This window comes from Columba livia, chromosome 1, assembly GCF_036013475.1.
Source record: "Columba livia isolate bColLiv1 breed racing homer chromosome 1, bColLiv1.pat.W.v2, whole genome shotgun sequence".
In the NCBI taxonomy this organism is placed as follows: Eukaryota; Metazoa; Chordata; class Aves; order Columbiformes; family Columbidae; genus Columba; species Columba livia.
This window is the reverse complement of record NC_088602.1, coordinates 198937852-198961155: the sequence shown is the minus strand read 5'-3', so window position 1 is coordinate 198961155 and position 23304 is coordinate 198937852. Positions and strand designations below refer to the sequence as shown.

Here is a 23304-nt window from a genome sequence, read left to right as displayed (position 1 = left end):
CAGAGTGAGGGCAAACTACAGGGAATAGGCTCTTTCACATTTTGTTATAGGCATCGCTGTAGTAGCTGTCATTTAAGTAAATTACTACTAGTTAGTTAGGAGGCAACCTTTAGAACTGGATGTAATTTTGACTTACTGGTACTCATTTAAACATTCAATTCCTGTGACACGTTTTTCTTGTGTTTTATAATGGAAGAAATTTTGTCTCCCCCTTGTCAAAGCATTGCTCAAGATGTTCTATAATCCAGCATAGATTATTATCTTGGACCAAACTACAGTTCTGATGTGGCACACATCAGGAGTGGAAAATGAGTGACAAAGTTTGAAAGCAGAAATTTCACAGGGCGAAGCAGGGGTGTAGGACAAGATCAGCCATGCTTGAAAATTATATGCAGTAAATATACTGCATATATGCATATATGCAGTAAATATACTGCAGTATATGCAGTAAAAGAAGATAAAGTGTACAAATAAAAAAAAGTGTTTGAGTTGTACATCCAGGAGCAAGTCATTTTGGCTAATGCAGAATCTAGAGGACCTAAGAGTACTAAGAGATTAAAATAAAAGAAAATTCACCTGACCAGGCTCCTAACCTCCTCCTAATGAAAGGATCAACTTCCACTGCCCATAAAACATATTACCATACTTTCCCCCAGACCCCATCCCAAGGTTAAAGGTGCTTTGTCTCTCATCCTGATAGGCCGCCTAAATTTGACCTTACTCTGGGTTTTCCTTTGCTGTGTGGGCTACACATAGATGATCAACATGTTGTAATCTCCAGTGGTATTTTTTAAACGGATTCAGTGTCACATTCCCAGCTGAATGATTGGAAGCTACAAACTCTATTTTTTCACTTTTATTTGGAGTAGATCTGGAATGCTTTAACCTCATGTCTCTGTGGAGACATTCCCAGGCAACTGCCTTTGCCCCCCCCAGATTATTAACATCTTTTAGATGCCCTGGTTCAGCGGCAGAGTTAAGTGGCCAAACTGAGCAAGTTACAGCCTGTTTCTGAAATCCTGTCCCAAGGAATATCTTCATGATTCCCCTGGTAAAAATACTTGAAGTGTATGTGATTCTGCGAGGAAGGGCTCCTCATGGCACTGTCCCCTCTGAGTCCCCAGTGTCCTGCAGCAACATGTGAGGCTATGGAGGTGCGGCTGTCCTGGGGTGGCATTGCCTCACATGACATCACTGAGTGTCACATTACAGCTAAAACACTGAATTAATTAATCTACTCATTGCATTATGTTTAGGATAATACTCAACAGTGTGTGTCCTCCATGGTAAAACTTCCTTCTTGTGGAGACTTTAGGGTATCAAGATAAGTTCACTATCTGCATCCCATGGAAATGTGCTTCCAGACAGCTGGAAATGGCCAAAAGGAGACTTCTGCATTAATTTGTCCCAGAGCTTTATGGAGTGCACTTGTCCCTACCCACTTCATCTCTTCCTGCTGCTTTTTCTTTGTGAGTTTGGGATGCAGCTTCCTCTAGTAGAACATGTTGTCCCCTTTAAATCTCTTAACACCCTAATTTCTGTAGGAAAAAAACAAAAAAGGTGTTGCAAACAGGTCCATTAACTGGTAGCTTCCAGTGAAATTGGAAAATTGACAATATTTCCATGAATTTTATTGTAGCAAATACTGTCAATTAGCACAGTTATAAAGCGTAAACAAACTGAAAATACAGGCATAATCAAAAAACAATTTTTAAAGAACTAAAGCCAGAATACTGTACATACTTGTTATGATCTTCCTTCTGTTTATAAAAGGAGGGGTGTAAATTTAATTTGCCCTTACACTGCATATGTCAGTGACTGCTGGATTTTCAAAAAATAGTAAACCGGAATCTAATGAAAGAAGTTTCTCTCACTTCTCAAAACATGCAGTCTTAACTAAAAACCATAAATTCAAGATAAGCCTCTGCTGACTGCAGAAAACAGCATTCTGAAATAAGTCCCATTCAGTCCCAGGGTTCTTTGAACTCCTTGCAGTTTAGAGATAAAAAACAGCTTATTGATCAATGATAACCGTGTGATCTGAGACAGTTATTTGTGCTGCAATTTCACCCATGGTCCTTCCTGGGTAAGAAGGTGCCTGGGGACACAATTTTCTGTGACCAATCTACAAATGCTGAAGAAAAAAAGAGCTTTAGGAATCAGGATGTCCACCTACCCCAGCATGGAGGTCTTTAGAACAGAGCAGTGAAAACCCACCTGCAGCAGGAATCCCCTGTGGCAGGTACATACAGGCAGAGGATCTGGTTTCTCATTTCTGCTTGGCTTCAATATTCAGGTTTGAGCTGTTCTCCTGCCTCCTCAGCTACAAAAATACACTTTCTAAGCTTATTTCACTGATAGTATAATTTGGAGCTAAAAGAAATTGTTACCTGATTAGTTTTTCAAGTCAATATATGAAATTAATAATAATGAAATAAGTGAAAAAGATTTTTTTATATCACTGAAAATACATTGTTGAAGTTTGCAGGCATGAATTACTCAATCTGCTATTTGATATTTTTGGAGAATAAAGCATGGAGAATCTCAGCCACATCACTCCCCTCTCTAGGCGACTTGTGTCCTCCAGCTTGTTCCCAAATAGGTTGTCTGGATCTAGTGGGGCTGCTCTTGTGTTTTCTAAGATCAAGCTCCGAGAGTTTTCTTAGTACAAACCTGGGAAGGGAATCAAAGTTTTTCTAATGATTCCACAGGTCCCATTTTGCTTTCAGGAGGAGCCTGAATTAAGGTATCAAAGTTTCATTGATTTTTTAGTTAGATCTTTAGATTTCTAAGTGACACACATACCTTATCACCTGTCTTCTTATACCTGTGTCAAAATCATGCTCTGCAAGTAAATATGCTCTGTATTGGCACACAACAGGATGTTTCCATTCATAGGTTCATTAACCTTATAAACAAAAGGAATTATTATCATTTGCAACTATGCAGCATGACACAGATTTATATTTTCCAAATGGATGTCACATAAAAAACTCATCAATTTCAGGAAAATGTTTTACCTTGATTCTAATATTAGCCCTGATAGAAAGTCCACTGTACACAAGCTTCCCAAATCTTAGATTATTCAGTAACAGTGAAATTACAGATGTTTACATTTAATATATTCTCCCAATTAAAATCTGTCATGCTGGAGCTTGCTGGTTGAATGAAAACTCTTGCACCTTTTGAGAGTTGAATATATAATAAATATTCATGTGATCAGCTGCATAAAATTGAAAAGGACAGCTGGCTCAGGAAGGTTCATTTACTTGGTTTACTATCTATATCCATTAATATTAGAAAAGATTGCAAGAATTTATCTGCCAGAGAGTTTAATAGATAAAGTAGAGGTTTGATTTTTTTTCCCCTTAACTGATCCTTTTTGACATTCAGCTACTATAAATGGGAAAAAACAGGAAAGGTACTTTTTACAAAATACACACTCAACAGCTATGACTAGAAAAACTGAATGCATGGAAAAAATTATTGATGTAAACCAGAAAAGCATTATTTGTTGGTGACATCTTCTTAGAAACAGCTATTTCCAGCATATGGGTCTCCCAAGTAAGGAGAAATCATTTTTATTTCCAAAAAGCAAGAGGCTGTTATAGAAATATACAGTGTTAGAAGCAGTATCTTCAGTATTCAGCAATTGCTCTGGCTTTGTGTACAGCTGACCCAAGCTATGGACCCCCAGTTGTAAAGTCACAGAGTTTACTCTTGCTTTTCTATGACAAGAAGGTGTGGGAAGGATGTTAATTTGGACCACGTAGAGTAAAAGTTTAGTAAAACACACTGCAGAAAAATTAGATTCCATCACAAGATCTGTTGTTACGAAATGCTTCTGCAGCATTTGTGTTCTTGGCTAGGTTTTTTTGGATCCAGAATTATGATTTCTGCCTTGGAAGGTCTTTTTTTCTGAAGGTAGATATCCATATATATCACTCTTAGCTATCACATTTTGGATGACTTGATGGTATTAGAGAAAAAAATCTATATATATCTGTTTTGAAGGACTGTATGTTTCATACACATATAAAGTGTATCATCTCACTAATTTCCCATATTTTCAACAGTTTAAAAAAATCTTTATAAATCCCTGTTTGCCAAAATATTTCTCCCTTGCAGTCTCATCCCTTGTGTAGTCTGAGAGAACTGAAAAATTAGTTGTCCTGCAAAGGGACAGTTTGTTTTCTGTGTTCATTCTTACTGTGAATAAAGGCATTCCTAGGGAAAAAAATGAAAAATTAAAAAAAAAAATCCAAGTGTTTCTGTATAGCCTGCTAATATTAAATGCTGCTTAGGTAACTCTGTGTTTTGAAATAAGTGGATTAAATTCTCTGCAGAGTCTAATCTGGGCACGTGCTGCCACTTTTCAAGATGTGCATATGTTTAGAGAACAGCTTGTGGCAAATTCTTAAAAGAGGTGTGAATAGATTAGTAAAAATTTTTAAGGGCGAGTGGAATCATTTATCACCAGTCAAGTGATCTGGGACTTCCTTTGAAAGGCTCCATTATTAATTGCTCTGGTTAGATAAAACTGAAACACCAAAGATGCAATTTAAGGAAAAATACGACGTACTAACAAAGCCGTAATTAAATGCCAAACATGGGAGGTTCCTTCCTGCGGAGACATCTGTGATGCTGTGAGAGATGGAAGAGCTGTGGAGCTCCATGTTGTCCCTGGCCACGACCAGGAGCAGAGGACACTGCCTACAGCAGACAGAGACCTTCCCCAGGCATCTCCTCAGCTTTCACAACAACGGGCACTAGATCCACCCCTGTCAATTTGTCTAATTCCTTTTTGAATCCTCACATTCTTCTGGCCCTTCAGAAGGGACCAGACTCCTTTCAGAGGTGCCCACTGATAGGATGAGGAGCAACAGGCACAGACTGAAGCACAGGAGATTCCATATGAATATGAGGAGAAACTACTCTGAGGGTGCCAGAGCCCTGGAACAGGCTGCCCAGAGAGGTTGTGGAGTCTCCTCCTCTGGAGACATTCAAACCCACCTGGACACATTCCTGTGTGATCTCCTCTGGGTGAACCTGCTTTAGCAGGTGGGCTGGACTGGATGATCTCCAGACATCCCTTCCAACCCTGACCATTCCTTGAAGGCTGTCGCACCTTCTCCAAGCTGCAGATGGTGAGCTCATGGACTACTTTGCAGAAAGGCTGTCCTATTCTGACTGCCATGCTGCCTTTCACTGAACCTTTGCTGCCTCAGTGCTGTGATTTTTGAGTGGGGGTAATGGAACTGTCAGCAATACTCAGGTGCAGAGCAGTAACTAACAAGGGTATGTTCTGTTTGATAGTGTTTTCCTAAATCTTAAAATTCTCTTTACTGTTTTACTAAGTTTACGTTTTTAGAGAAGTAGGCAAACTTATTTAGAGATCTCCTAAGTGGTATTAATTAATGTAGGGCCCATTCCTGCTTAAGCTTAGCCAGGGTTATTTTTTCCCCATGTGCATCATCTTGCATTTCTTTTCATGAGATCTTGTCTGCCACTTCACTCAGCCCACTCAATACCAACAGTTTTACAGCTCTTCCATGCCTATTTTAGATGTGACCATTCTGAAAGTTTCTCCATTATGAAAACTCACAGTTCATTTCTACATTTTCTTCCTAGCTTTTACCTAATTAATTCCCTCTGAAAGTACCTCCTTGTCCTTTCACAGTATTTCATCACCAAAGGGTCTTAAAAGTTTTCTAACACATTCTGACATGTTCATTTTTTCATTAACAACCTGTATATGAGATAACCTACATCCCTTAGAAGCACTCATGCTTGTAAATAAATCCTTGAATAAATCCTCCCCTCCCAAAGGAGCAGTAGGGACCATGGTGGCCGGGATGTTGTGGCTTAGGAGGAGACTCAGGTGGAACTCCACTGGGGAGAGCAAGCAGAGACCAGGTGCTCCTTGGGATATTACTGGGAGAGAAGGAGCCGGGAGGTAAACTTCTCCTCATATCATCTAGAAATGCAGAGAAAACAACTTCTGCTGAATTGCTGTGAGTTTCATTAGTAATTAACTGGATTTGCCAGTAAAAACCTGATATAGTATACCAGTGGTCTCTTTTGCAGACTCTGATAGAGTTCCTTCCGCAAAAGCTTTCCACACCCCATTCTGCAACGAGATCATACAGCAACACATTGCATCAACACAACCTCAGAAGAAGACCATTAAGTCCTCAAAAAATAAGTGCAGTGGAACAGGTACCTTGACACACGAGTTTTCTTCTGAAGGTCACACTGTTAATCCTTTCATAGCATGGCAGGAAGAAGGGGGTGCAGTGATACCAAAACTTTTAGAGTAGTTACCTTCATCAGGAAGATAAGGGCCTAAAACATTCCTCCTCTTTCTCCCCTCTTCCCTTTTCTCAGGATTTGGAGCTGGGTCAGACTCTCGTGGCTCCTCCACCTCCACCTCTGAGTTAGCAGGTATCTCAAACATGCAGGCATCTGCACCTTCTCGTCAGCCCCAACAAAAACTGTGCTGGAAAATTAATAGAATTTCCCACCCCCCTCACCTCACTACTGAAAGTATGTTCCTACTCAATTATTTAGGCTAGCAAACACATCTTCTTCAAGGTTACAAATGGCAACCATGCGAATTTTTACTGTGACATATTGGCCATAATACATCCACTTGTTTCTTCCTACTAAATTTCTTGCTCTTTCAAATATGGCAGTCTCGTTTTCACATCTCCACTGATGTGTACTATAGGCATGATAATTTCTTGCATTACGTATACTGGAAACAGGCAAGTTTTAGTCTTAACTTAAATGATACTTGGTGATGCTTTAAGATTCAGTGAAAGGCTCTGTGTGAATGTAAACCGTTTCACTGTCAAGTTCCTCTTTTACTTGTTTACTTACTGATGTGCATGGGTGGCAGTTATATATTTGCATCATGGTCAAAATAAATGCAAATTGTGTACAAAGTGTGGCTATTCATACTTAATATATTTTTTTTTAAATAGAAAGGATTAGGCATTGTGACATAAATTGGGTGTTTATTTCCTAAGCAGCAAGACATTTCTGAAGTATGCCTAGCTGTGTCCATATTATTAAAGCTGTAATTTAATCTGTATTCTTGCCTGAAGTATAGTGGTAAAGAAACATGCAGTTTAATTATGGGTTGCACTTCAGAGTACTCATATTTTTAGTTCTCAGAAAATTAATTTTTAACAGTGTAAACAACACTTGCGTCCACATTAGAAACAAAAGTCACTTTGAGGTGTGTGTGTATTGTGACTTTACATGAGATGTGCAATCTGCGTTTGTCACCGTGACCTTCAGGGAATGTCTATCAGAGGGCTGAGAAATTTGTTCTGTGGTGATGGAGTGTTCTGAACATGTCTCCTGTTAGAGCTTTGTTTTGTAAAAGCATTGATAGCCTATATATTTCCCCAAAAGTGATTGATTAATCTTTTCTTTCACCTTTTCCAAGTTATCTTCAGATGTGAGAATTTTAAAGGTTATATTATTTCAAAGAAAAAAAAAAAGGGGGGGGGGGGGGGGAGGAGGGGGAAGGGAAATAAGCCAACTGTTTTTAAACACCAGTTGGAGGAGGACAGTGAGGCCAAGCAGCTTTGTGCTAGATTTGCCAAGACTGAAATGTGCGATTGGTGAGGAATACTCAAACACCATTACGATACTAATAAAATATATAGCCAAATTTAACTGGGATAAGTGTATTTATGAATAGCAGAGCAAAAGGAAAATAGCATGCTCTTTGGGGATCCTAGGTAGAGAGAAGAGTCAGATCTAGTATATGCATGTAGTTAAAAACCGCAGGAAAATAGAGATGTACTGGGAGAAAGAACAAGAGTAATATTTAGAAAATGCATTGGGAAATGAAGGAAATGGCAAACCAAGAGAATGGATAGAGTACACAGAAAGATTGAGAACCACAGAGAAGAACAAAAAGGGAAGAAAAGTTTATCTCTAACGTTTTGAGAATGCATGTGCGTGCATGTCTATTTGATGTAGCAAATGTGTAAATTCATGCTGGTGTTTATCTAATTAGAAAGCTGCGCATCTCTATAAATCTTCAGTCTGATTTCTGTTTTTCAAGTAACTTATTTGAATGGAGGAGGAGAACAATTTAGTGAACCCTGGGAATTGTCAGTAATAGCATCTATTTCTATATAAAATAAATCATGTTTGCAGTGCCTCTATTGCAACATACAAATAAAGAAATTCCGTAAGCTAGGAGGTGGGAGGCAATTTATGACTACTACTTATTGTGCAAATTTATCCCCTTCACGGTTTAAAAGCCTTATTGTTTTCCTGATCTGTTTATTATCTTGTTACATGCCAGGTTTGCAAACTAGCTGAACCATAATCTGATTTTGAACTTCATATGTAATGTATATGCACATCTGGATTCTGAATTCTTAGTGAAATCTGTACTGTGTTAATGCAAATCATGTTATATATGAATTTATAGTCTTAAGTGTTTATACACAAGCTGTTTTTTAATTCATATAGAACTTTCTTCCAAATGAACTCATTTTCTTTTGTTTGTGGACATCACCATTCGTTGCAGCATATGTTAACTGTGACTATTTTTCCCTGTCTAGCTGTACCCCATAAAATAGGGCGGATAATTGATGGAAGTCCTGCAGATCGCTGTGCAAAACTTAAAGTTGGAGACCGGATCTTAGCTGTGAATGGCCAGTCTATTATCAACATGCCTCATGCAGATATTGTGAAGCTAATTAAAGATGCAGGTCTCAGTGTAACTCTTCGCATCATTCCTCAGGAGGGTAAGTCAGCAGCCTTTAAAAACAGGAAGAAAATTTTAAGTAGCCTCCAATTACCTTGAATTATGTCACCACTTGAAAGAATATCTTCTGTTTCACTTTCTCAGCTGTAATGTACAGCACACCAAAATTACAGCCTTACAACTAGCTGGAATAATAACTGAATTCTTGAAAAAGTTTCTGGTTATGAAAAGGATATCTAAAGCAAACTTGGATAAACCGGAGCGAGAGCTGAGTACCAAAGAGTCAGTGTTAATGTCTTTTGAAATAATTGTTTTCTACATGGAAAAACACCCTACAAGAGAGCCAGGTTTTGAGTTCATTCCCTTATATCCTGCTATAAACCAGACTCAAGTCTGGCTTGCAGGAGACTGCAATTGTCATCACCAGGCATCTTCAGCCACCAACTACCTGTGACAAAGTTATGTGAAGGAAGAGTTCAGATTTAGTAGTTTCTTCCACATATATCACTATAAATGAACGAAGCAGAAAAGATCTAAACCCTGTATTATCTCATTTGCAAGGTGAGGATAAGGGGACAGACTCATTAGTTTGGTCATTACTCCACAGCTAATCAGTGAAGGTCTTTTGATGTTGGCTTCATGGGTTTCAGGTTGATTTCAGGGCTTTTTTTAGTTTAGTAATGTGCCGTACTGGTGTATGAGTTATACTATGTTAATGAGACTGTGGCTTTATATCTCAGAAATACCATTAGAGCCAGGAATGTCACACAGCAAGTTGTGTAATTGCTTAATGACCCATGCTCCAGTTAGACGACCTTCACCTGCTGCTGCATCCAGCAATGGGACAAGGAGACAGTCTGACACTGACCATGGACTGCGGCTGGGGGAAGTTATCTGCTTTGTTAAATGAGTTCAGTGAAAGGAAAAATACAAACATACACAAGTTCAGAATTCATACCAAAGAGCTGCTGTATAATCACTTGAGGTCAGGTTTGCAAGCATCTACAAAAAAGTGTTATGCTGCATGCAGTCCGTGCAGCTTCTTTAGGCCACCCTGGTATCCAGATAAATTCATAATAGCAAATTGCTAATACTTCAGTGTTAGAGATGGATACCTTAAATTAGAAAGAAAGCAGAGGTGCATCTGAGATGCAGTGCTACAAGATGTTCTTGGATGGTGAGAAATTATGTGTCCAAGTGATGGCTTCCGTGTGTGACACTCATTTACCTCCTGATATTAGCTTGCCAGGTTCTAAAATTGGGAAAAAATCTAATACCTCTATAATGCACTTTCAGGTGAAAAATACCATATAAATGCAAAGCAGTTTTAGAAGCAGCTTATGATTTATCTAGTTCATCCATAGTTATGAGAGTAATGTAGAAATGAGGAACAATATTCCCAATCTTCGTCTCTGAAACTTTGCAATACAAGAGACTCACAGACGCAAAATGGGCAATTAAAGCTTTAAGCGTAGTAATTACACAGACAACTATTGTTTATGTCTGCATGAGGAGTGTTTTAAGTGCAAATATACAAGCTTTTTTGACAATTAAGCCTAAATTGAAAAGATTTTTAATAAAGTAGACAAAATTTTTAAAATAATTACAGGCATAAATAAGTAGAGAGCCATCAGAAATGTGCAGCCGTAGGGGACAAAATCACATGTTAAAAATAAAAAATAAAATAATTCAAAATTCAAACTGGATTCAGATATAAAACTAGGCAACACCTGGATGATGCATAGCTATTGCTATTAGTAATACTCAGACATATACATGCCCATTCTGGACACTTTGCACCACGTCATGCTGGCCTCATTTGTTCTGTTGCAAGAAGAAATAAAACAAATACAGATATATAAAGGGTGAGTGTCACAAGGATGGAGCCAGGCTCTTCTCGGTGACAACCAATGATAGGAGAAGGGGTAATGGGTACAAACTGGAACACAAAAGGTTCCACTTAAATTTGAGAAGAAACTTCTTCTCAGTGAGAGTGACAGACACTGGAACAGGCTGCCCAGGGGGGTTGTGCAGTCTCCTTCTCTGGAGACATTCAAACCCACCTGGACACATTCCTGTGTAACCTCATCTGGGTGTTCCTGCTCTGGCAGGGGGATTGGACTGGATGATCTTTCGAGGTCTCTTCCAACCCCTGACATTCTGTGATTCTGTCTGATTTTGTGAAATATGAAGTGTACCTTTGCTGTTGATAGTGCGTGAGCAACTGCTTCTGCAGTGCTCTGTCTGCCTGTGGGTGGAGCCTCTCTTATTTATGCTTCTTAATAGGTAAATGATGAGCAACATAACTGTTCTAGTGTCTCAGGAGAAATTTATTTGATATGAGCTCAGTGCTAAATGTGTCTTCCCCCAAATGCAGCGGGAAGCCTGAAGGAAGATTGACATTCCTTATTTGCATCAAGGCCACAGGCCACATTTCCTACCTCAGCCTGTCTTTTTGGATTTTATGTTGTTTGGAAAGAAGGATTCTGTTTTTCTACAGTGTTCCTATGTGAAACCCTGGTCATTTGGCATAATACAGTGAAATAAAACATTGGTTTATCTGTTTTTTCAGAATTTATTGAAATTGGTTTTACTGTTCACCTTCCCCAAAGATTTAAAAAGATACGAAACTCTTCTTGAGCTCTAAGCCAGCAGGAGCTAACGCAAGCACCTCAGAGTTTTAGCTTTTGTGAGGACAGTCTGTCATGCTACAACAGTGGTGAAAGCAATAAAATTTTTCATTCTCTCAAAATGGAAAATTTCAAATATCAGTATTTCTAGGCTTTAAAAGAAAACATGGAACACAGAAGCCATTTGTCTCGTTCAATTAGCTTTTAAATAATGGAGGTGTCAACGGGAGTTATAGAAGTGACCAAGATTTCAGATCCCACTATCAAAATGAGCCCATTAGGTTCAGATGTCTTAAAATCTAATTATAACCCAAGCAAGTAAAAGTGACAAAGCATAAATTTTTCAGAGGTAGCGTGTGACCAAAAACGATTATTGCCTACCTTTGCCCTTTATTAAATGCCGCGCTGTGACAGGTCTTTAATCTCCAGCTTCCCAATACGCAGAGCTGAACAGCCCGGCCTCGGCCCCCGGCTCGGAGAAGCAGAGCCCCATGGCCCAGCAGCACAGCCCCATGGCCCAGCAGAGCCCCCTGGCCCAGCAGAGCCCCGTGGCCCAGCACAGCCCCGTGGCCCAGCCACCGCCTCCTCAGCCCCTCCAGCTGCAGGGACACGAGAACAGGTAAGAGCGACTCCTCCAGGACCACGGGACAGCCTCCTGCTGGGTCTTCATCATGTTCCCAGCAGCTGTGAGCCATCGCCTGTGGGGCTCTGGTGCCCCGCAGCCCTGTGATTGCCCTCGCAGAGCACAAATTGTGCATGCCAGGATGATCTGGAAGTCTTACTCAGGTATGTAACGTGTCTAGCTAAACTTCCTCAAACGTCCATCAGGATTATATGTTTGCCAAGGAAATAAACACTGAAGTATTCCTCACTAATAATTTCATTGCTAACATGCTTTCTTATGTCACTACAGCTTACAAAGTATGGGTATCTCAGAGTCTGATCATGAAGTGTCCTTTCTTTTTTTTTTCATTATCTTGCATGTCTTTGTTTTGTTTTGTTTTTGGTCTATTAGAGTTCTGGACTCAGGAAGATATTTGAAGATATTTTCGTAACAGGCTTAGTCTATGTTGTATCATTTTCCAGTAAATTTCTCTTGTGTAATTTATGCATATGTGTTAACAAATTTTGTCTGTGTTGGAAATTAAATGGCAGACAGATAGAGATTTTGTAACCAGCTGTATTGAAAGCTGTGTATATAAAAAGCACACTCAGGCTGTGAGAGGATACATTTCTGTGATCCTCAATCAACACTATTTAGTCTTTGGGTAAATTTTTGGGATGCTATAAGAGGCTGATTACACTGACTGTCTTTATGCTAATGTTCAGTAACCCACATACCTCATCAAGACCCTCTTCCCCAAATAGGAGATGGTGGTTACAGAACTGGAACTTTTTGCTTCTGGGGATACTTGAGTTCAGTTGTGATTTAGGCATTCTGCCCTCTAACTCTCCTTGCTTAACAGATGTAGCACTTTCACTTGCCTGAAATTATTTTCTCTCAATTAATGACATTTGGCAAATTTCTTTGTCTTATATTTCACTGAGTACTTTTTCCAAAAGTGATCATCTCCTGGGAGACATATGTTTGTGACAAAATCCAATGCAAAGCTTTCACAGAAGTCTCTCTGTGCAGTTGTAAGTCAGTATTAAATGTCTGTTGAATTTGAAATTTTCAGAGGCGACCACTAAATTCTGTTATTTAAAGTTCCAAAAAGAAATTCTGTGACAGTTTTACTGAAAAGCATAAGTTATAATCGATCGTGTCACCATTTACATATTCACCAAAAATTACAGTGCCTCCAACTGTAAATAAAAACACCATCTTCTGGGATACAGCTGTAAATGTACATGTATTGGGAACCTGCCTAAGGATGACTCTTATTCCAGAAAAAGCTCCATTGTTGCTAGTTCATACAGTATCGTTTTTCATTAGGTTTTATACGTCAGATTACAGCTTGTTTATATAGTCAAATACATTGTTTCGTTTTCAAAATCAAAATACAATAAGACGTTTAAAAACTAGAATTTCTACTTCCAATAATAATAAGATTCAGTATCACTGTAATCCTGCTCATTCTCCATCTTCTTTGTATAGGATGATAATATTGAGTAAAGAAAGTAAGAGGATTGCATGTATACATGCGAGTCTTATAGATGCCATGTACAGGTTTTAGAAGAACTAGTGGCAGTAGACTATTTTCATCTTCTCAGAAAAGCCAAAGGGAAATAGTTCTGGTATTTTTGTGTCTGATTAGACATTTAGCTAATTAAAGCTAGTGTGTAGGAAGATTTGCCATAATGTTACTGTAACTGTACTAATAAAGTAATGAAGTTGTGAAACATATCTGAAATGTTTTGAAATGTTTAGATGATTTAGGTTATCTTTTCACAGATAAATTAACATAACCAAAAGCAATCTTTCATTTATTCAAAATGTATTTTTTTAAAATCAGTAAGTATATTTAAAAATCCCTTTCATAGTTTATATGAGTTCAAGTATCTGTATATGTACATGTACATACATGGTCACTTGGTTGACTGAAAACTTCCAGACCAATACTAAAGCAGAGTTCAAAGTCTACATTTCTTGTACAGGAAAAAAAATATTTCCTTCATCACTTAGAGGATGCTGTAAAAACATCCACTATGTGAAAAATTTTGTTAAATCTAACTCAAACCACTGTTACAGAGTTACCTTGCTAAAAATGTTCGGAACTTCCTTTGTGCCCTTTCAGCATGTTACACAGCTGAGGCACAGAGGTTTGCAGTGAGAAATATTCCATAATTCACCCTGAAGTGTGAAATGCCATTATGCACTGATTTCCGTGTGGTAAGGGAGCCACTCATTCCCATGAGTAAATTAATGAACTAGTTGCTGTACTACAGAAAGTCACTTTTCTTTGAAATGTTAGAACTCATCTTCCCATAACCAGTCACCAATTAAAGCAAAATTTTATTCATTATTAATTCCTCATTAGCCAAATTTATTTTCCTTTCACTTTGTGTTACTTCTGTGTGTAACTGCTGATATGACCTGCTATGGGCTGGTAGCCAGACAGTATTACAGGGAGTGTGTAGAAATAATAAGAAGAATGCATGTATCAAAGAACACATCAAAAAGATACCCCCTGGTACAAATAATATATCCTTATTTAATCTTCAGAAGTTCACAATATAAACAGTTTACGTCAATGAAAGAGGGTTTATAAATGTCTGCACTGATGTTTCATTTACTCTATAGAAATCTTTATAAACTCAGTGCATTATTTTGTAGTGAGTATGTGGGTGTTTTCACATGCAGTTTCATCTTTCAAGCGGGCAAGATAAGTGGGAATCAGGATGCTTTTCCTCTTCTTGCCCCTTTGAGCCTAATCCTGATCTCAATGCTACGAGCTGTAAAATTGCACAGTGTGACCTAAGGTAAAATTGCTTATGTCCATGTTTCAAAAGCACTCACTGTTTTTGGATGCCTCGACAATTTACCCTTGGAAGTTTTGCTTCTCTGTGAAAAATTGTTTGATGCAATTTTGCACTCAGGCAGTTTGCTTTCACTCTTCAATATTGCATGAGATATGTATTTTTAATGTTTTGCCGCTTTCTGAAACTCAGTCATTTTGCCTTTCTCAGTTATAGGTCAGAAGTAAAAGCCAGGCAGGATGTGAAACCTGACATCCGGCAACCTCCGTTTACAGACTACAGGCAGTCCTCCCAGGACTACCGACAGCCTCCGCTGGACTACAGGCATCCTCCGGTGATGGATTACCAGCAGCCACCACCGCTCGACTACAGGCAGCCACCCTTGATGGATTACAGGCAACATTCACCCGACACCAGGCAGTACCCTCTGTCAGAGTACAGGCAGCCCCAGGTACAACCTGAAACACTTAGAGCACTCCTAAACAGAAAGCTTTAGGTTTTGTTGGGAGCAGTCATATATATTGGTTAAAAAACTGACATTACAGAAGAAAAAGGCACCTTTATTGTTTTTACTCCTGGTAACTTTCTGTAGAGAAAATGAATTCACAATCATTAATATTGGTGAAGAACTATGTGATCTGTCAAATAACACTGTATTTATAACTGTGCAACTATAATGTTAAACAAATGCTATTTTTAAGGTATTGGAGTGTTAAAATAGAAGTGCTAAAGTAAGCTTTCCTTGCATCAGCAGAGATATTTTTTTCCTAGGAACCTAATACAGTCATCAAACAGTGGATGTACTAAGGCCAGACTGCATTTCAGTGTTAAATAGCAAATCACCATCCCCATATACATACCCTATAAGATGCTTCTTGGCATCTACAAAGATGCTCAGATTGCCTGTTTCTCACAATTTCTGGTTTAATTCTCTAACCACAGGCTTACTCTCATTTTCCTCATGCTCCCATAGCTCTTGCATTCCTGGCTGCCAATGGACCAGAAGCAACAAAGCAAGTTCCTACCCAGAGTCTTCTACGGGGTGTTAGTTAGGGTCCACCAAGGAAAAACTGGAAAGATGAATCTGAGGCTCTGCAGGACAGAGAAAGGGTGAAACTGAGATCTCCTACTTTCTACTTCCTCCTCAAACACGTTTTAACTGAATTGATGAGAGTCACTGTACTTTGTGACTCCATGCCTGCTGATCATGCTGGAAATTTAGGAGATGGAATCATAGAATAGTTTTGGGTTGGAAGAGACCTTCAGAGGTCATCTAGTCCATCCTCCCTGGAATAAGCAAGGACATCTTCAACTAGATCAGGTTACTCAGAGCCCTGTCCAGCCTGGCTTTGAATGTTTCCAGGGATGGGGCATCTAGATGTCTCTTATACTTATTTTTAGTTGTGATGGTGCCTATACAAGAACTGCCTGATACCTCATTTGTCAAATCAGCACTTCTTCCATAGATATAAACACACTTAGGTACCATGAATGTATTAAAGGTGAATCTGGAAGCCATCTAGAGAGCTTTTGGTACCAGGCAACTGCTGGATGACACCCTCTCAGAGTGGTTTAGACTTCAGCATTTACATTTTACTAAAGTCTCTTTTCAGAAATGGCCAGTATCAGTGTGGAAGCATACTTTGAAGGTCCTTTTGCTGGGAACAGTTGGATAGATGCATTTTGAAGACTTGTATTTGAAGTTTTCTTGAATATATACCATGGCATTCATATGGTTGTCTTTCATTTTGTATTTCTCTATACAGGACTTTGATTATTTCACTGTTGATTTGGAGAAAGGAGCCAAAGGCTTTGGGTTTAGTATTCGAGGAGGAAGAGAGTACAAAATGGATTTGTATGTGTTGAGGTTAGCAGAAGATGGACCAGCAATAAGAAATGGAAGGATGAGGGTAAGTAAAATGTATTGTAACATTTTTTCAGCCTTTACAGATATGTTTGCTGATGGGGTCAAAGAGAAGCAGCTTTTTAATCTCAGATCAGATTTTAAAGAACCAATGCCAAACACCTTTAATATTATAAACTTGTCCTGGAAGAGCTGAAGAAATTACTTGAAACATATAGTAAGCCTGTGTAGTTTCTTTGTGTAATAATTGTATTACTTCTTGTTGTTAGTACCTTTTACTGTTTTATACATTTTTCTCATTATTCTTTCATTCATATCTAAGCAACTTAAAAATCTCTGACAAAGAGTTTGGTATTTCTTTGATAATATCAGCTAAATTAACAGTTATGTCTGTAATCACAAAAGCAAAGCGGTAGCTATATGACATTTATTGGATAGCTACAAAACCTAAGACTTGATCTGTGTTATTTTACTAATTTAATCAAGTTGCTTTCATAGTGTTTGCTAAGTTTGTTTATTGATATTATTGAATCTTTTTTGTAGGGATCAGTTTTAACTACAGTTTGTCTACATAGGTCTTAGTGCGTTTGAGTCCTCCATTGGTAGAAATCATCATAATACCACATCCAAATACTAAATGTAAAAGCATTCATCGAAGAAATTCCATTATTTTAAAAAAAAACACGTTGTCACGGAGGCACCCTAAAAGTCAATTTATGAAGACAATAAGCTCCAAACAGACTTTATTCCAACCAGAACTGTTTAACAGAAAACCAACTAGAAATGGGATTTATCAAAATTATTAAAAACATTGACAACATTATAAAACACAGGTTCAGATACTGATTAGGAGTTCAGTTACTATATAGGTGATTCAGACTCAAAAGATCAGACCCCAGAACTCTAGAGTGATGATTTAAAATGTGCATCTTCCTACTTTTACAAAGTGAGGACTCTCAAAGATACCCAGAAGATCTCTTACAAGTTTGGCAAGGTGTCTCGGTCTTCAAGGAATGTTCCTCAGTTGGCCAGTCTAAGGAGGAGAGTCTTTGACTGCAGACCCACTGCTTCAAGGAAGACCCACTCAATGGGGGTCTCCATCAGCTCCGTTTATACCCTAGTTGAATCTGAGCTGTGGTCGTTTGTGCTAGTTGTCCAGAAACTTCTCTCAACCAAGACATCTCATTGGTCAAGGGCCCTGTCTGTTGACCAAGGACCACATACATGACCACAGTGGTCTATTGGTCAGGCAGTTTTTGGGCAGTGGGGAGGAAATGAATCTATCACATACATGTTCTGTTTAGGAAAAAATAAGCTAATCAAAGTAAATTGTTTTAATCTGTTCAGTTGTACTGGAGTCAACACAAAAAAATTGTTCCTGTATCTAATTAGTGCAGCCTTGTTGAACCAATATTTAATTATAAAGACAGGAAATGGAACTTGTGTTCTGTACAGTAGTAATAGCAGAATTTGAAAATGTCACAGTTGTTACACAGACTCTTTTTTGTGATACTAATGATCTCACCAAGTTTGACTTCATGCTGAAAAAGCATTGTCATCGGTCTAAATATAGTCAGAGACTTCCTGTATATAACTCAGGAGTTTTAGTATGCTTCAAATCACCCTTAACTTGCCTGCTTTGTAGAATTTTAGAAGTCAGGTAGTTCTCAGTCATACCAGGGAGTGCAAAACCCTGGCACTGGGAGCTTGCACAGAGGAGCAATGGCATAAACAGTCCCTGTGCTCAGGAAGCCAGGAAGGCAAGCAGGAATGGAGAACTATTCCCACAGTATTTGTTGTATGAAATAAGGTGAATTAATGCTGCAGCTAGAACTCCAACCCAAGAATATCTTACCTGGTGAGTGTTTTCATTCTTTACTGTAGCGCTATCACAATCAGTTGTTCTTCGTGAAAAGCTGTAAGCCAGGTGTATGTTATCAACCATAATGTGATTAAAGTTGAGAAATAAGTTGTGCTTTTAATGAGCTCTGGAATCATGTTTTTGGAAACACAGGGCTAAGATGATAGAACAATACCTTTAGATAGGGTTCATTTCAAATAATAACCTGCATTAGGCAAAAAAATAACCTATTAAAATGTATGCATAATTTGAATAAACTAGTACCAGAAAATAAATTTAGACTATCCACTCTATACCAAGTGTGTTTTCATTAGGAAAAATACTGTAACTTATAATGAAAAATGTTAATATATTTTCTAAAATAAGTTATTTTAAAGCTTTTTGGTGACATGGCCATAATATACAGCCAAGTATTATTCTGGCCAGACAGCGGTAACTGGATTTTTTCTCCCCCTTAAAAGCATCCTTCTCTGGAATCGGTTTTACCCTCCAGCTTTGTCACTGAATCTTGTGTTGTATCCTCCTGTTTAACAGCCATTTTAATGTGACAGTCACAAATCAGTTCGGAACTTGCAAGACTTTTATCTCCAGTGACCTGTAACTGATGGACAGCAGAAGCTTAAGAAAGAGCTTTTTCAAAACAAAAATAGAAAACCAAACCAAAACAACAACAACAAAAAAAGTAATTGCTGAAAGGAATAGAGTATATGGGAAGATGGGCAAAGGAAGCAGAATTCTGTACCCGTATCTCCTTGCCTAAGTTTACATCTGCTGTCAAAAATGCACGTTCATTCCCATTTCTTGGCTGCGACTGCCAGCCTGCTTGCCGCAGTTCTGTATCTCTCTGTTTCACAGATGCATCTCTGTCACAAAATATGCAAAAATCTGTTAGTGGTTTCTCACTTCATATACCATCATCTTTAAAGATCAGATTCTCTGATCCTAGGCTTACAGCACTGGGGATAGTAAACCGTGCTTATGGAGTAGGATCTTATCAGGAGCACTTTCCAGCTAATAGTTCTCATGATCTACTTATCTCCATTATTGTTTTGCTTCCTGTTTCCTCCTCCTTGAGCAGCCTACTTTGACCTAACTGAAGCCTTACAGAAAAACATGAAGCAGATAACAAGAGGTGCAGGTCATGCTTACAGAAAAAAATAATGCATATAACTCCAACATCATTCCCACTCAGCAAGCCAAGAAAAGAAAAAGAAATAGCTAAGCTGTTGAAAATAACAGATCATATAATGAAGCATGTTACCTGTAAAACATTTAGCAAGGCCTAGTCTCAGAGAAGGGCAAAAATATGGCACACACACACACTGACCATGATCGCAGTGTTGGGTTGAATCAGTTATCAGAGATGAAGGACACAACGCAGCCAATGTGGAGCACAGTCCACACAGCCTTCGAAGATTCAAACGCTACTGGCAACAGTTTTAGGTCTATTTAGATAAGGCTGATGATAATTCATATTTTATTCTTGTCTCACATTGAGGACAATGATCCGCAGAGCTCTGCCTGCAGATCTCTATCCCTTCCTGCCTTAGAGAAGGGGAACTACTCACTGCTCTCAGGAGAATTGTTAAGGATGGTTGTAGTGCTTGCTAGACATGTGAGATATGATCAACAGATCTCTTACTGCCTTGAATGATATCTCCTGCAGCCAGAGTGTTTATTGAAACCGGCATCAAGCAAAGAGCCTGTGGCTGAGGGCTGTAAAGTTACAGAGTACCTTGCACAAATGGGTTTTGAGATGTGAAATTCATGAAGAAAGAAGGCGAAATGTGCTTTTTTTATACACAGTGTTCATCTGTGTCATTTTGTTTCTTCATAAGTTACAATCTTTTTCCCACATCTTCCTTAAAAGTCATACTTCTCAACTCTGACATTTCTAGTTTCATTGCCTTGTCAATGCTTTTTTCTCAGGCCACGTACACCAGCTAGTCCTATCTCTAGCTTCCTCCTATCTCCTAATACTACCTGATTTTTCTCATTCCTTTGTAGATTTTTCTCATATATTTGCAGAACAGACATCTGAAATACAGGCACTGCAGCATTTTATATCTTTCATGCTTTGCCTTCCTCCTTTGACTCTGATACTTTTTCTTGTTTGTTGTTTTTCCTGTGATCTGTGCCCCTCTCTTTGTTTCATTTGTACAATTGGAGTTAATAGACACAAGGGACGGGAAGTTCCTACAGTGTTAATTTTGAGCTTTTGCGGTGTTGTTGCATAGGAGTCTGTGTGGCCTTGCTTGGTCTGTTGTAGCTGGCAGAGTGAGCAGTGCAGTGAGACTCACAACAGTAACCAACCTGTGCTCTGGACAGGTTCACAGCATTCTACAAACTTGCACAGTTTGTGTATTTCATCCTGTCCCATGATAATAGAGTCCACACCAATCTTATTTGTGGTGGTTCAGGGATGGTTCCACCTAGGTGGTTCCACCTAGACCAAGAATTATTCTTAGCAGAAATGGAGAATTCAGTATTCAAGAGCCAAGCATCAAAAAAGGCAGGCAGACAAGAGGAACCCTGTCGCTTATTAACATCTGGAAGGAAACAGAACTGAAGTTTCAAATCATGGAACTGCTGTCAAAACCCATGTATAAGCATTCAACAGCATTCAAAACTGACATTTCCCTCTAAGTGTCCTAAAGACGAGGTCAGCCAACATCTGACAACATGACTTGTGCATTTGTGTTTGCAATAAGAGGGACAGCGCATATATGAAACCCATAACCTGACATTAAAGCCTTCTCTTGAGCCATAGGAGGCGTAATTTTGAATCCTCTTCAAAAATCCTGGAGGCCAGGCTTCTGAACAGTAGGTTGTCGTGTAATAGATGGCTTTTGCTAACTCTGTCTCCTGGAGTAAATTAGTTAGGATCAAGACTAACTCTTCAGGCTTCTCAAAGGACTAGGCAATATGTAGGGGCTCTGTAAACACTGTATAGCAGTTGAGTTTAACAAAGGAACATAAAACTGTCTCCCCAGAGCAGGACACTCCCGAATGTCCCAAGTCAGGCACCCAGAATTCATTTGAGGTATTGTGGGTTCACTGGATAGATAGGCAGAGCTGAAAAGGAGGCAAAGTTTAGAGCAGCTATAGCTTGTTATGTCCCTGCACTGTTTGAAACAGCTTTTATACTACACAAAGCAGAAGTCTTTCTCTTTTGTCTTCATTATGGGTTTTTTCCATTTCAGCTTTCTTAATTTCTTGTTGTTGTACACATTCAATTTGGAGTTCATCTAGTCACTTTATCACTGTACCCATTTTTAGCAGACCTTTATTTCTAGGTTTTTAGAATATCAAAGTCATCCATTTCCACCAATTCAGGAATCATTCCATGTCTGAGTCTTTAACATAATACAGCTTCCACAGACACTTCTTTTAAGCCTATGTCATCATGTATAAAGTTTGTCATTCTTTTTAAAATGTATTTTTAGTAGTTGTTTTCTTGCATCTCAGAGAAGAGAAAATCCAAGCAGAAATGGTTGGGCTGCCATGTATACTCTTTTATGAGATTCCCATTCCACAGACAAATTTTGTACCAAAAATCACATATAGTTCCTGTAGCTTTACAGACAGGGACCTCCCCCTAATCTTTGTGATTTTGCTCTCCACACATTACTACTATTTCTTCAATCCTCTACAGTAAATGGAAATCTTTAAAAGCAATTTGCCATACAGATCCCACAATTTGCACTGGCTCCTCACTGGTATGGAGCCTCTCCTAGATGTTCAGAATGTTGAAGAAAAGTGGATATTGTTGTTGGAAAGCCCCTCACAAGTTTACACAAGTCATAACAAGCATGAAGGTGGAAGAAGCAATGACAGGTTCTAAGAGAGAAAAGGGTGTTCCCCAGGTGGTGTACTGGGAGGCAGCTGCTGAGCACTTGATGTGAGTGTGGGCTTGAGAAGGCTGTCAGAAACCCCACTAAAAAGTTTTTAATATTTAGATATACAATGTTGATGTTATGCCCACAGATAAGGGACAGATTTATGCTCCAGGAGTACACAGTGCTCCACCAGCCTCTGACTGAGGTCTTGTGCACACATCTGAAAGACAAATGCATACTGAGTGATTCCTGATGGTTAAGTAGTCAATCTTTTCTACATAAGTAGCATTTACTCTTAAAACTTCCGGCATACCTGGCTTACTTTATGCTGTAATATAAATCTTACCTGCATAGTAAGTGTTCAGTGAATGTCAATACTGTCATTACAATGGAGCACAAAGACAAAAAGATATTCCTAGTCTCATCCATTTATTCCGTGATTTGTGATCCATCTGAACAGCACAGGAAGATGTTAGCTATGCTTTCCCACCTAATTGCATGTCCCTTTGGGGTAAACTCATTCACACACCAATTCTCTACTACATATATCACTGTCCAACCTCACTTGTGGTGAGAGTGGATGTGATTGATCTGAACTCCAGGAACTCAGCTGGGATACTCGAGTATATGAGCTGTATGCCAGCCTGTGGCAAGAGAAGCTTGGTGCTGGGTCAGTGTAATTGGCAGAACTCAGGGAAGAACATATTGACAAGCAGACATAAAGGTGATCAGCATCCTTCTGTTTGCACAACAAAGAAATGTAAACTTAAATCCTCAGAGATCCAGAATATTTTGACAGTGTAAAAGCTTAATAAATCAAGAATGAATTAACTGTAGGTGAACTATTATTCAGCATCACATCAGTGTGTTTTTTCAGAATTTTTTTACAGAAAGGTAAAGAGAGAGAATATTCCTTTCACACATGTAATTAACATCAGTCTTGCAAAAATGTA

At 38.8% G+C, this 23304-nt stretch overlaps 1 protein-coding gene across 14 annotated transcripts in view; it reads left to right on the top strand.

The window, feature by feature from the left end:
- The window catches only part of MAGI2 (membrane associated guanylate kinase, WW and PDZ domain containing 2), a 742272-nt gene that overhangs the window by 680398 nt on the left and 38570 nt on the right, over positions 1-23304 (top strand). For 9 of the 14 annotated variants that reach the window (XM_065049172.1, XM_065049173.1, XM_065049167.1 and 6 more), the window contains 4 exons: positions 8592-8777; positions 11797-11986; positions 14998-15238; positions 16554-16697. In XM_065049172.1, coding sequence (XP_064905244.1) covers positions 8592-8777; positions 11797-11986; positions 14998-15238; positions 16554-16697 — 761 coding nt within the window. The remainder of the gene's footprint in view (positions 1-8591; positions 8778-11796; positions 11987-14997; positions 15239-16553; positions 16698-23304) is intronic. The other 5 variants (XM_065049176.1, XM_021300626.2, XM_021300623.2 and 2 more) reach the window with 1 other exon arrangement.